The sequence below is a fragment of the Lytechinus variegatus genome, chromosome 13 (genome assembly GCF_018143015.1).
Source record: "Lytechinus variegatus isolate NC3 chromosome 13, Lvar_3.0, whole genome shotgun sequence".
NCBI lineage: Eukaryota > Metazoa > Echinodermata > Echinoidea > Temnopleuroida > Toxopneustidae > Lytechinus > Lytechinus variegatus.
In genome coordinates, this window is record NC_054752.1 from 30,564,878 (window position 1) to 30,578,121 (window position 13,244).

General features: G+C 37.7%; 1 protein-coding gene across 3 annotated transcripts in view; it reads right to left on the reverse strand.

Annotated features, from left to right (window-relative positions):
- The window catches only part of LOC121426035 (E3 ubiquitin-protein ligase HECW2-like), a 113,557-nt gene that overhangs the window by 70,189 nt on the left and 30,124 nt on the right, over positions 1 to 13,244 (reverse strand). For all 3 annotated transcript variants that reach the window (XM_041622167.1, XM_041622166.1, XM_041622165.1), the window contains exon 3: positions 11,420 to 11,527. In XM_041622167.1, coding sequence (XP_041478101.1) covers positions 11,420 to 11,527 — 108 coding nt within the window. The remainder of the gene's footprint in view (positions 1 to 11,419; positions 11,528 to 13,244) is intronic.

The window sequence follows — 13,244 nt, forward strand, 5'->3', positions numbered from 1 at the left end:
AGTACTTATCAATGCAACTAATTCAAAATCTCCTGATTGGTGATCATGAAAAGCTTTGATAATGCATTTCAAGTTTAATTTCAATCCTGTATAGGCCCTAATGTGACAAGAATTTCAGAAAGACCAATATCAACTTTGCCCACTTTATAATGGCTTACTCAATCTCTCAACATTTTCAACCCCATATTTTTCTCCATTCAATCGCCCCCCCCCCCTTCATTACTTTTCGATCTTCCCTCCTTTTGTGGTTGTTCCCCTAACTCCACCCCCTTCTCGCCCTCTGTTTCTTTATTTTTTCACATTTTTTCCTTTAATACTTGAACTGTTCCTCTCACTTTTTCAATCTTCTCTGTCCAATATACCTCTTTACCTTTTTCCCTGGCTCTCTCCCTACTCCTCTCCCTTCCCCTTTCCCCTCTCTTTCTCTTCAAAATTAACTCTGTCCCTGCCCACTGATGTAATGGCACATCTCTTGAGCTCCCTTAATCCACTAGGGCCATCCTCACCTTGTCTTACAATGATCTGGAGTTCCTCTACTGTTTAGTCATCAACGGCTCAACAGGTATGTGACAACAACTTCCTGCCCCTTCCCCAAGTCAAAAGCACCATTATGAATAAATCTAATCATACAATACCACTTGGCCAATGACCATCTATAACCCTATTAACGATCCTAAATTTGTAATAAGAGGTATGAATTAATTTTCTATTGTCAACTTCAAGTTCAGCACAAAGATCTGGAGCTAGGATTCAGAGTTCTTGGTGTTTTAATAGTCTGGACGACTAGATTGATATGGCTGAGGGTATTGGAGTAGGACAATAAGGTTACAGTTTATACCTTTGAGTAGAGAAGGTTTATTAATTATTTTTGTATTGTTAGCGTTTAGGGTCTTATGATGGATGTCAAGTTAAGAATCATCCTGGGTAGGAAATGTTCAACATTAGAATTATTAAGTAAGGTATAGGCAAGGCAGATTTAGGAGTGAGGGCAGTGGTAACAAATGTTAAAAGTGGTCTAGGAAAGGGGGTCAAGGCCCTCTTGGTCCCTTTGAGCTGCCCCAGGTATTATTGCAAGAGGAAATGCTAGTAACCTAGAAACAGTCATATGAAGTTAACAATAGAAAATATTCATAATACCATTATTAAACTAATTAAGCTTATAAAAATACTAACCTAGAACTTTGCAACATCCACTTCTTTATACACTTTCTCATGCCAAGACAAATAAACATTCCTGCTCATATAACCAAAATAAATAAATTCAACTATTCTACTTATTGAGACACAGAAAATCCATTAAGTGCAGTTCCTGGCTCTGCTATACTCCAAAATATTGATTCACGTTTTAAAATTCCAATAAAGATATAGGCCTTACATCTATAATAAAACACAAGTCATCTGGCTTCAGCACTTCTAACACGTGTAAGCCCTATGCGCATCCCGCCAATATGTGCCAGCATTCCAGCAATAAGCATATGAAGATGGGCATATAGGCGGAGTCATGGAGCAACCCTAGAGGACTTTGGTCTGTTTGAAGAGGTGATGACGGTAGCAAGAGGTTGGGCCCTGAGAAGCTGTTCTAGCTGGAACTCCTCGCTGCCATGGACTTTGGTCTAGCAAGAATACTTCAGATATGAGCCAATGAATCATCATTATCTCCATGGGATCAGGATGATTTGACCTAATGACGGGTATAGTTTGCAGGTATTAAAGGTATTGTTTAACTTTGTGAGCAGCCGATTTAAAAAATTCTCAAACATAGATGAAACATGTGTACAAGTGCATGTATTAGAACTAATAAACCCTGAAAACAACCATTATTGAGAATAAAAAGCTAAAACTACAAGGCAAACCCCGATTTTGTATAAAGGTGTCTTGTAGATGCCTAAATAGTACACATAAGTGAATGAGATGAAATTAAGATGGTGTTTCCAGTCACTTTATATTTCAATTTTTGAAGCACTAAATAATTATTTTCGAACGCAATTTTTTCTGGGCTTCAGTTTTGTAACATATCACAGACAAGGGTGAAAAGTGTGACCTTCTAGCTCAGATTTTTTAAAAATCAAACCAATGTTAACCAATCACTTTAACCCTCTCAGAGGCTGATCAATCATAGGGACCATTCAATCTATCTTTAAATCAAGAATCACAAATGAATCAATCACAAATGTGCATTACAAAAGACATCAAAATGTAATTGGGACTGTCAATGTAAAAGAAAGACTGGCTTTAACTGCAGGCAAAATCAACCAAGTTCAAGCAATATTTTTTATCAAACCCGATTCTCCCTAATTTAAAGCCCACCCACTGGAAAGAATTCTCCCTAATTTAAAACCCACCCACTGCAAAGACTAGATAGAGGGCAACTTGGACTGTCAATGCAAACACAAAAAGCACTAAGTGCAGGTCAGAGTTCAAGCAGTCTTTTTCATTAGATAAAAAGAAATTGTGATTGAGAGCTGGTGAGAAAACCGGGGCTTGCACCATGTGCCACTGAGCCAGTATAGCACTTCCACCTTAATAGGCACATGCTAACAATGCACAGGTTTTATGTTCATAACTTGAGAAACATAGTCTTTATATGCAGACTAATCTGACACTTGAACAAGAAATGTAGCGAGCTGTAAACTGTGGCATATATCATTGAGTTCAAGTGCGAACATGAAAGAAAAAATTACTTGAGCTAGAATAATCTTATGGATATAAAGCAAAAAGTTCTTAGAAATAGCCATACATGTAGAGCTTACAGCATGAAACATGGAAATATAGATGCCCCAGGGAGGCAGAGGGAAGGGCGGAAGAGGGGATAGGAAGAGGTAAGAGAGAGGAGGGAAAGGGGTAAGGAAAAGGAGGGTAGTAAGATCAAGGGTTGGGTTTATTTTTCTTCAAATGATAAATTGTTTGAAAGTTTGTTCTTTTATAATAGCCGACCAGGTTTCATTGGGGTTATTTTGAGTACATATCTCTGGGGAAGAAACTCACTTTTTTATGAACAGGTAGGAGGCATGTTTTCTTGCATTTTACCAAGATTTTACATCTGTTCCATGACCTTTGGAAAATCCTCACATTATGCCAAACATGAAACTATAACCTCCAAAACTAAATAAACCCTATATGATAATCCTAATCTTTAAATTATTCTGGACCTATTAAAATATTAACTCTGAGATATTAGGACCAGAGCAAATGTCGCAGGAGCATACAGTATGCCGTGTAACTTTTACATCTCTTTAACAAGCGGTTTCAAAGAGCTCATATCCTCCAACAGAAGTGCTGATAGTTTAAAAACAAGCACATGAACAAGTTCCCATATGATTTTTTTTTCTTTCCCTGTCTGATTTCCTATAAAGTAATGATAACAAGTGGAATGCCTCTGGCCGTCTCACCTGCATCACGCGGTTCAATATTGCAGCAGTGCTGACTTTGAATACTACTCTAACTCGCACAAGATGTTCAGTGATACATGGTTACTCTTATGTCCACTTTTTATGAACTAGACCAATAAACTTACAGAGATATGATGGTTATTCAACAAAAAAACCCAACATGGCCAAAGTTCATTGACCTTACATGACCTTTGACCTTGATCATGTGACCTGAAACTCGAACAGGATGTTCAGTGATACTTGATTACTCTTATGTACAAGTTTCATGAATCAGATCCATAAACTTTCAAAGTTATGATGGTAATTCAACAGATACACCCAATTCGGCCAAAGTTCATTGACCTTTGACCTTGGTCATATGACCTGAAACGCGCACAGGATGTTCAGTGATACTTGATTACTCTAATGTCCAAGTTTAATGAACTAGACCAATAAACTTTCAAAGTTATGATGGTAATTCAACAGATACCCCCGATTCGGCAAAAGTTCATTGACCCTAAATGACCTTTGACCTTAATCATGAGACCTGAAACTTGCACAAAATTTTCAGTGATGCTTGATTATTATTGTGTCCAAGTTTCATGAATCAGATCCATAAACTTTCAAAGTTATGATGGGAATTCAACAGATATCCCCAATTCGGCCAAAGTTCATTGACCCTAAATGACCTTTGACCTTGGTCATGTGACGTGAAACTCATGTAGGATGTTCAGTGATACTTGATTAACCTAATGTCCAAGTTTCATGAACTAGGGCCATATATTTTCTAAGTTATGATGACATTTCAAAAACTTAACCCCAGGTTAAGATTTCGATGTTGATTCCTCCAACATGGTCTAAGTTCATTGACCCTAAATGACCTTTGACCTTGGTCATGTGACATGAAACTCTAATAGGATGTTCAGTAATACTTGATTAACCTTATGGCCAAGTTTTATTAACTAGATACTTTCTAAGTTATGATGTCATTTCAAAAACTTAACCTCAGGTTAAGATTTGATGTTGACGCCGCCGCCGTCGAAAAAGCGGCGCCTAAAGTCTCACTTTGCTTCGCAGGTGAGACAAAAAGCATGTTCCACTGTGTATGTGGCAACTAATTTTTACTTGTAACTCTAATTATACTTGTCAAAATATTTTTTAGGGGAGACCAAATCTGTCTTAGCTATGGAATGCTGGCCCTAAATTTCAATGGGAGGAAATTCCACATTTCTATATAATAATATGCATTTATATAGTGCAAAAACTATCTCTACATATTCTATTGCACTGCAAGAGCTTTGTGGAATAGATAGGTTTTTAATTTTGACTTGAAATTATATATATTTGTTGAATTCCTAATGTTGAGGGGAAGTTTGTTGCATAGTCGTGGGGTGGGGCTCACATATATCAAAATAACCCAGATACTTTTTTAAGGAACATAAATATGCTGAAAGGGGCTACAGGGAACATCAAAAGGGCATCCACCATCATGGCCTAGATTCCCTTCCAGGATATATAATAAGCACTTTACATAAACTCAAAAAATTTTCTGATGAAATTCGCCCTTAAAATCATCATTATCCATTATGAGACAATAATTAGTTGATAGTACATTATAGTTCAAGTGTTAAGACTATAAATATGTACCACAGATGTGAATAATCATCACCATAAATGCTTGACAAACATTGACAGCGTGGAATTCTAGTAATGATTAACAAGGATAGTAATATACCCATTTCAATGAAATGACCTTATCCGGTTACAGCAGGTCGAGACTCTGTGGTTGTGTATGTGTGTATGCACTGAACGAGACAGTGTACAAATAAAAGAAACTTCACTAATATCAAGGAGCTTTAAAGGGATGGTCCGGGCTGAAAGTATTTATAGCTTAATGAATAGAGTAGAATTCACTGAGCAAAATGCTGAAAAATTCATGAAAATCGGATCACAATTAACAAAGTTATTGGATTTTAGAGTTTAGTAATATTTTGTAAAAACAGTCGTCATGAATATTCATAAGGTGGGCTGATGTCACATCTCCACTTGTTCTTTTGTATTTTCTTATATGAAATTAGGTTTATTCAAAGTTTTTCTTCCAAGAACTAGAAAAATTGGATTGACAACTGATTCAGTGCATTAGATATTTATTGCTGCAACTTATTTCATTATAAGGGAGACATATCATTCACACAAGTATGAAATAATGAAAAAAATATGATTTTATCTAAAAACATAAGAAAATGGAAAGTGGAGATGTGAGATCATCAGTCCACCTCATGAATATTCATGACAACTGTTTTCACAAAATACTGCTAAAGTTTAAACTTCAATAACTTTATTATTTGTTATCTGATTTTGATGAAATTTTCAGCATTTTGCTCAGTGAATTCTACTCTATGTATTAAGATATATTTATTTTCAGTCTGGACCATCCCTTTAAACTCCTCAGCCATTCCTGGCAGCGAGCTCAATTGGCGCAGATACCCCTATTTTTGATGTGGTCAGTTACAGAGTATTGCATCTTAGCAGTCGTTGATTCAAGAGCCGTTCCGAAGACCGCTATTTTAAGATCAAGATAAAGTTCCAGAGTGCCATATTTTTTTATTTAGTGTGGCACATAGATACATAAGATATATTTTCAGCCTGGACCATCCCTTTAAACTCCTCAGCCATTCCTGGCAGCGAGCTCGATTGGCGCAGATACCCCTATTTTTGATGTGGTCAGTTATAGAGTATTGCATCTTAGCAGTCGTTGATTCAAGAGCCGTTCCGAAGACCGCCATTTTAAGATCAAGATAAAGTTCCAGAGCCCCATATTTTTTTATTCGGTGTGGTACATAGGTATCACGTTATAATTCGAGCAGCACCACCCCCGCCCCCTCCCAGTTTCATCTGAAGTGCAGGAGGGGGAAGAGGGAGGGGTAGATAGAGAGATATGCCCGTATTCTGAATTCAGGTTTAACTTATAGACCATGGAATATCTCTGTGCTAAAATTATGGGAAGCCAAAAGTGTCAAAATTGGTATTAAGTTGTACGTTTCTTATGTTTACTGTGCTCTTTCCTGATTCATCGATGGTGAAGACAATCATTTATTTATACTTCCTAGACAATTATGAATGATTTGAGGGCCAAATGAGCTGAACAGTGATATCTCTACAGTCAGTGATTTTTGTAACAATTGGTTATCCATACTTAAACCACAACTTTAAACTTGAGTTTAAGTTAAACCAGACTTCAGAATACAGGCCATAGGGTTTGAAAATGGTGAAAGGAGAAGAGTGACAGGGAGTGGATGTGACTGGGACTGCTGTTGTGATATGGTGCCTGATATCAAAGGGAAATGGTGGGAATGAGATGGGCCAGGGGAGAACAGAATTACGGTGGTCCAAAAAAAAGCCTCCATTCAAAAGGCATTTGGAAGTAAACAGAGTATATTGCAAAGGATTTTGAAAAGAAAGAAGGTTACCATTCAGTGAGAAAGAGGTACACTCTAAATTTCAAGGATTAATTAAAGAATAAATCCAGATTGGCTGTGACTTGTAATCAGCTGAACATTAAAATTAGTTGTAAGTCATGCGGATTTGAATTCAAAGCTCAGACAAATTTTAATCAAATCTTTGGAGATTCAAAAGTCAATCCACAGGATTAAGATCCATCTAATGTTGGCTGGTCACTATTCATAACTGATCTGATTTTTTTTAATCCTTTGATATTTAGAGTGTACTAGGGGACTAGGGCAGGAATCTTCGTTTACAAGATACTTACAAACATTCTCACACATGTCTCATGTAGAGTTACATGAGTCATCAAAGATACTAGGTAAACTCTAAACCGCTAGCTATTCTTTGAAACTCAACAAAGAATTGCGCCATATCCCCTAACTCATCTCCCTCTTGCATTTGACTTCTTGAGTACCATGTTTACATTCGCATTCTGAATACGTGCCAGAGTTCCACATGTGATTATTTGCTCGCATGCATTGAGAGTTGACAGAACTGTAACATACAAAGTAGGTGTCAGCTAGGGATATGCCAGTGTAGGTGACATTGAGGATGAAGCTCATCTCTAGTTTTAGTGACAAAATGAACATTGATCTGAAACTGAAATTGATTAAAATGAATTGTCAAAACATCAGTCCTGAATGTGCAAAACTATCGAAAACTGCTTCCCAATCCCACCTACAAAATATATGTACTTGTACAATCTGGAAAAAGTTATTGGAGTTCTGAGCCGGCAACAAGACATACTCATAGCCCAATTCGATTCCAGTGTTGTATTTTACATTAATTTGTTTTGAGAGCGTGTGTGTGGGGGGCGAGGGGGCTTCGAGTACGCTTCACAAAAAAAATGAATTTAAATGTTACATGTACAAGTTTTGGCCCTACATGTAAATCAAGAGTTAGGCTGGTCAACAAGACAACAACCATCTTCATTTATTTCATGTTAATGAATTTTCAGTTCACGTACTTTGGGACTAAAATAATACTATTCTTCATACTCTGAAGTCCTGAGTCCTGAGACCATTTCAAAAAATAATTAAACAAATCACTTTTTATCAAATTAAAATAAAGTGTTTGTTCCTTCAGCATCTGCTTCATATCTAAATCAAGACTGGTAATCATTTAATGTCTTGGCATATGTTTGCTAATTGATTTGCCTCCAAAATCCAAAAACAAGATAATTAATTAAAGCCGAGTTGACAATCGTGACCCAAAAAGTCAAACTTCCAAAAATTTAAGCACACCAAACCACAAACTATTTACATTATAATGAAGTTCCAAATTGGTTAAATCAAAACAAAATATCTAAAAATATTAATCGGCTAATTGAAAAGATAAAAACAAACTGGATAATATTGACCTTGGTGGGTGCCACTATGATTAGATTGATTAAAGATTGCACAAGGCGGATATTTTATCTTCTCTACATGCTAGTCTTTATGATCAGACCTCAACGTATCATTTATCCAAAATTGTCTGTGTTCACTGATGCTACATTTGATAGTATTCAAAAAAAAATGTTGAAGGGCAAAAAGGCCACACTTATTACCAATGAGTATCAAAACAGACCTGACTATGATGAAAAGGTACATGTATATTCTATGGAGATCCGAGAATTTTATTCATCTTTTTTAAAATAAAAGTTGAGAAGGGAAGACTACTGCACAAGGATACAACAAATGAGAGTTCATTGACAAAATATTTGTCAGTTCAGGATACAGATATTTTGTGAGAATTAGCTGCAGTGAAGACTTCAATGTCGTGAATCATCTCAAATAATCCAACGTCAAAATGGCGCAAATTACGGATCCCCTTTTTATGTTGCAATGACCCTTGTGTCCAATGGAGCTGGTGAAGGAGGGAAATTGTACATCAGTATTGCTCTATGCACCATGTACATGTACATCGGAATGTTAAAATACACAAACATGATCACAAAGGATCTTCGTACAATGTATATACATGTAGGCATGAAATCAAAATGGCACATGAGTGGGGGAGGCAACCTCTCCCCCCCCAAAAAAAAAAAAAAAAACATTCCTGAAACTGTGAAAGAGCTTTTTTCAATTTTCTCTATGAAATTTCTTAAAGGTAAATGCCAGTTGCGGTAACGATATCAAAATGAGTTCAAACAAAATCCAATGAAATGACTAGCAAAGTGTCTGTTTGTATAAATAAAAAATACATGTACATGTATATGCCAAAGGATTCTGGAAGAAATTGTGTAATTGCTGAGAAATTAGCAAATAAGCACAGGATTTGGGTCAAGCGTCGGGCCGACATTCAGAGCAATAATAATACACTCTCCCATGTGCGCTTATATGTGTTGGTGATCTTCAGTGTGAACATTTTTCAGTGTAGATTTCAAGATTTCAGTTTATATAAACTGTACCAGATCTAGATCCTTGATGATATACTGTTTACTGCAACTGCTGGTATTTCTCTTTATATGAAAATTTTCACTGAATTTATTGCCCATCTGACCTCGTTCTTGTTCTACTGCATTATGCTATTTTGCTTGCCAGGGTGGGGCTCACTAACTTTCTTCAATCAAAAATAACAAATCTTCAAAACCATTTACGTTTAACTTTTAGAATGTTTGAGTTACTCTTGAAGATTCACGTATGAACCTAACTCTTGACAAGCACCTGCCACTCTCATCAAACAGGTGCCCTACTCCCAAGTATAGGTTAAATTAACCAGTTCATATCCTATTTTTGTCTTCATCTTTTAGCTTGAACACAGGAGCATTTCATTCTAGGAAGAAATTCTTTATTGGAAGATACAGCCTGAAGTGACAACAAACTTGCCAATTGATTTTTAATTATTTTTGTGGCCACGGTTACCATTGTGCCTCCCATTTTGATGCTTCGGCCTGTATGATTTTTCCCTCATAATAGAAAAATTACCTGGTCATGACGCACCCTGTAATTATACTAGAATGAATGGAAAGGATGGAATGGGGGAGGGGTTCTGCAGGGGGAGGCATTGCCAGACATTGCAAGAGATTCTTTGACACCATGTTTTCATTACGCTTTCTAAAACCAGTTTACTGGAAACCGATTCAGGAAACCAGTTTGGAAGATCGCTTTGCTAGCGTTCCCACTTGATCACACGAAAGAGGTTTTCAAAAATCACTTCAGGTAAAGCGATCTTGTTGCTACGGAAACGCTCTCAGTGGAATGACACGTTTCGCACGAAATACTAAACTGCAGTTAGGCATTCAACACCTGTCATGTGGAGTAGCGCGCTCAAAATGTGCAAAGATCGTTTCCGAAGAATGGTTGTGTCCTCACTTACGCTAAATCCAGTTAAACAAGGCAAAGCAATCTTGAAAACTACATCGTGAGGTGGTTTTCTAAACCGGTTTGGAAGATCGCTTCCAAGATCGCTTTGACCGCTCTCACTACACGTGTAACTGGTTTCCACTAAACTAGTTTTAGGAAGGTAGTGAGAACGGTGTCCTAGTCAACTTCAAACCCACATGTAAGTCAGTGCACTAGAGGTCTTTGGTATTCATCCTATTTAAAGTCTAAGTAGGAAATAATCAATCTTCAATGGCTATTTTGGGGCAAAGTGAGCTAATTTGTTAATTCTATGGGGCCATTTCTTTCATTTCAAGGGCTTTTTATCCCATTGTATTTACTGCCAAATATTTATTTTCTAAATGTTCATGAATATTTTTTGTGGCAGATCTTGGGTCAACTGTAGAAAAAAAGGTGGCTATTTTGGGGCAAAGTGAGCTAATTTGTTAATTCTATGGGGCCATTTCTTTCATTTCAAGGGCTTTTTATCCCATTGTATTTACTGCCAAATATTTATTTTCTAAATGTTCATGAATATTTTTTGTGGCAGATCTTGGGTCAACTGTAGAAAAAAAGGTGGCCCCAGAGCATTTCATCTGGCAACTTCTAGTGGCAAGTTTGGCTGCAATGGGGTGGGGGGCACTCACATATATTGGTGGCACGGGGGCGTGCTGCTTTACCTCCTTTTTAAGATCTATAGATACTCCAAATGATAAAAGTTCAGTTCAGAAGCCACCCAGCCCCGCTCGCAAGACCCCCATTGCGAGGCATCTCAGTTCCTCAGCCCTGCCAAAAATTGTCAAGCGCGAGCACCGCATGCGGGAGATGCACGTACGGCTTTTCAACTCCCTCCATATAACTTGTAGCTGTTCCATGCATAGCTAGCGCATGCACGGTGCTGGCATGAACCGTACCTATAGTGCCGCGATCCAGTCCCGTAGACCCAGTTTTTCACATTGCCCGCTATATATTTAGTTCCAAAGACCCTGTACCTTACCCTTTAGCCAGTTCCTTAGAACCACCTTTCAGAGTTTCGTGAGGCACACCCCCAACAAAAAATAATTTGAGTGCCCCCCCTCACCCTCATGTATTTCGGACACTACTCCAGTTGCTTACCAAGAAGCATTCATGCTTGAATGCTAAAGGGATTTCCCTTTTTCACAGAATCCAGTATCATCAAATTGTTACTAAATTCCTATGAAAACTCAAGGCAGACAGATTTACTTAAGGTAGGTTACTTACGCTTGGTGAAGTTTGGTTCTGCATCGACGACCCATATGATCTGACCTTTATGCGTGCCGCTGACCCCTCGGTTCTTATAGCTTAGGTAGCTGGCTGGGTTTCTTTCTCCTGGAAATAAACAAGATTGAAATGAATCAAAGTTGGGGTTTAAAAGGTAGATGATCTTTGTAGGTCTGCATGGTATACATGTAGTTTATTACGTGGAGAAGGTTTACGGTTTACCATGTGTAATATGAAGAAGGGAAGGAAGTAAATGCAGAAAGATTGAAATGAAAAGACGAGAAAGGATGAAAAGAGGAAATTAGAAGTATTCTTTTCTTGAAAGTGAGTGAAGTCCTGAAAAGGACTGTAAACCAGATGAGCTGAATATGGCTTGAGTCGCGATGGTTTGAGTCATAGCAGGCTGAAGTGACGAGAGGTTACTTGACGTTTCGGGCAGGTTGACTCTCCATCTTCAGGAGTGAAGAATGCTAAACGAGCACGGGATACTTATGGCGAGAATTGCGGACATCGGAGGAATCAGTGGCCGGTCGGAACGGCGGTGGGTGGTCAGTGGCACTGTGACTTCATGGAGTTGTGCGGGTGTGAGTGCGGACGTCGGAGGAATTGGTGGCGGGTAAATGTAGATTCTTCATCCTTTCTCATCTTTCCATTTCAATCTTTCTACCTTTATTTCCTTCCCTTCTTCATATTACACACGGTGAACCGTAAACCTTCTCCACTCTTTAAAAGGTAGTGGGGTAACTAGGATTAAAGGCAATCCTAACTAGCTTCAGAAGAGAAAGGAGAAAAAAATTGGTATAAAATTATTCGAAATAATCTGTTCCACGTCTGTGAAGAAAATAATATCTATTTGGCATTTTAATTTTGTACCTCAAAGTCAATCATAATTTGGTGAATTCAACAATTCTAATGATAACACACCAACTGTTTATGTCTTGGCTGCTTCATAGGCATTCATGCTGGCATGGACCTAGTCTGCTGAACAAACCATTCACTAGAGTCAAGGGTCTGAATGTGCAGCCTACTCATGCCTTGTGAACTGAAGGCCCTCTTGCTGAATTGAAACAGCAAGCTTTGTATGTCAGCTAGTCTTTGCATGGAGACACACTTGTTGATCAAAGTTTTAATCAGGGTCTGTGCCTGCAGACTAGCATGGACCTATGCTGGCAAGCCTTCACACAGGAGTGCATTGAGCTTCACACAAATGCAGAATGTATACCAATTCTTCTACATGTGAGTGACTTTTCAAAGTTTGCATAAAACTCTGTGTTTCTAATAGCCATAACGAAACAATTTCATTAAAATGTAAGTCTTCACTGTTTAAATTCAATTAAAATCACTATGCTGAACATCCTCAATGGGGAATGCAAATCAATTTCAATCATCCCTCTCTCTCAGATAAAGTTTAATATATAGGCTCAAAATTGAATGGTTTTAGGTACCGGTATAAAAATGGATATGAATTGATAATAAACAAGATTTTTTTAAAAACCAAAGTCAATCACTTTTATTTTACCAGAATCAGAAAAATCTCAAAAGCATTTGAGTGTAAGTATTACTTATGCCTTATTTTATTACATGTACTTGTACCATTGTGTGATACATTTTTGTGCCATGGCTTTTTCAGCCCTTACTTTCAGTGCCATTTTGAATTCAGGAACAAAAAAATGTTCAATTCCACAGACCCTTATCAAATTTGTATTTGCCTTCCTTTTTCGCAATTGCGATAGAGACATGTTGTGATGCCAAAGAGCCACTGTGAGTATACTCTAGGAGTGTCAAGAATGGATCTCTACCCCCATGTCTGTGTAGCCTATCAAAT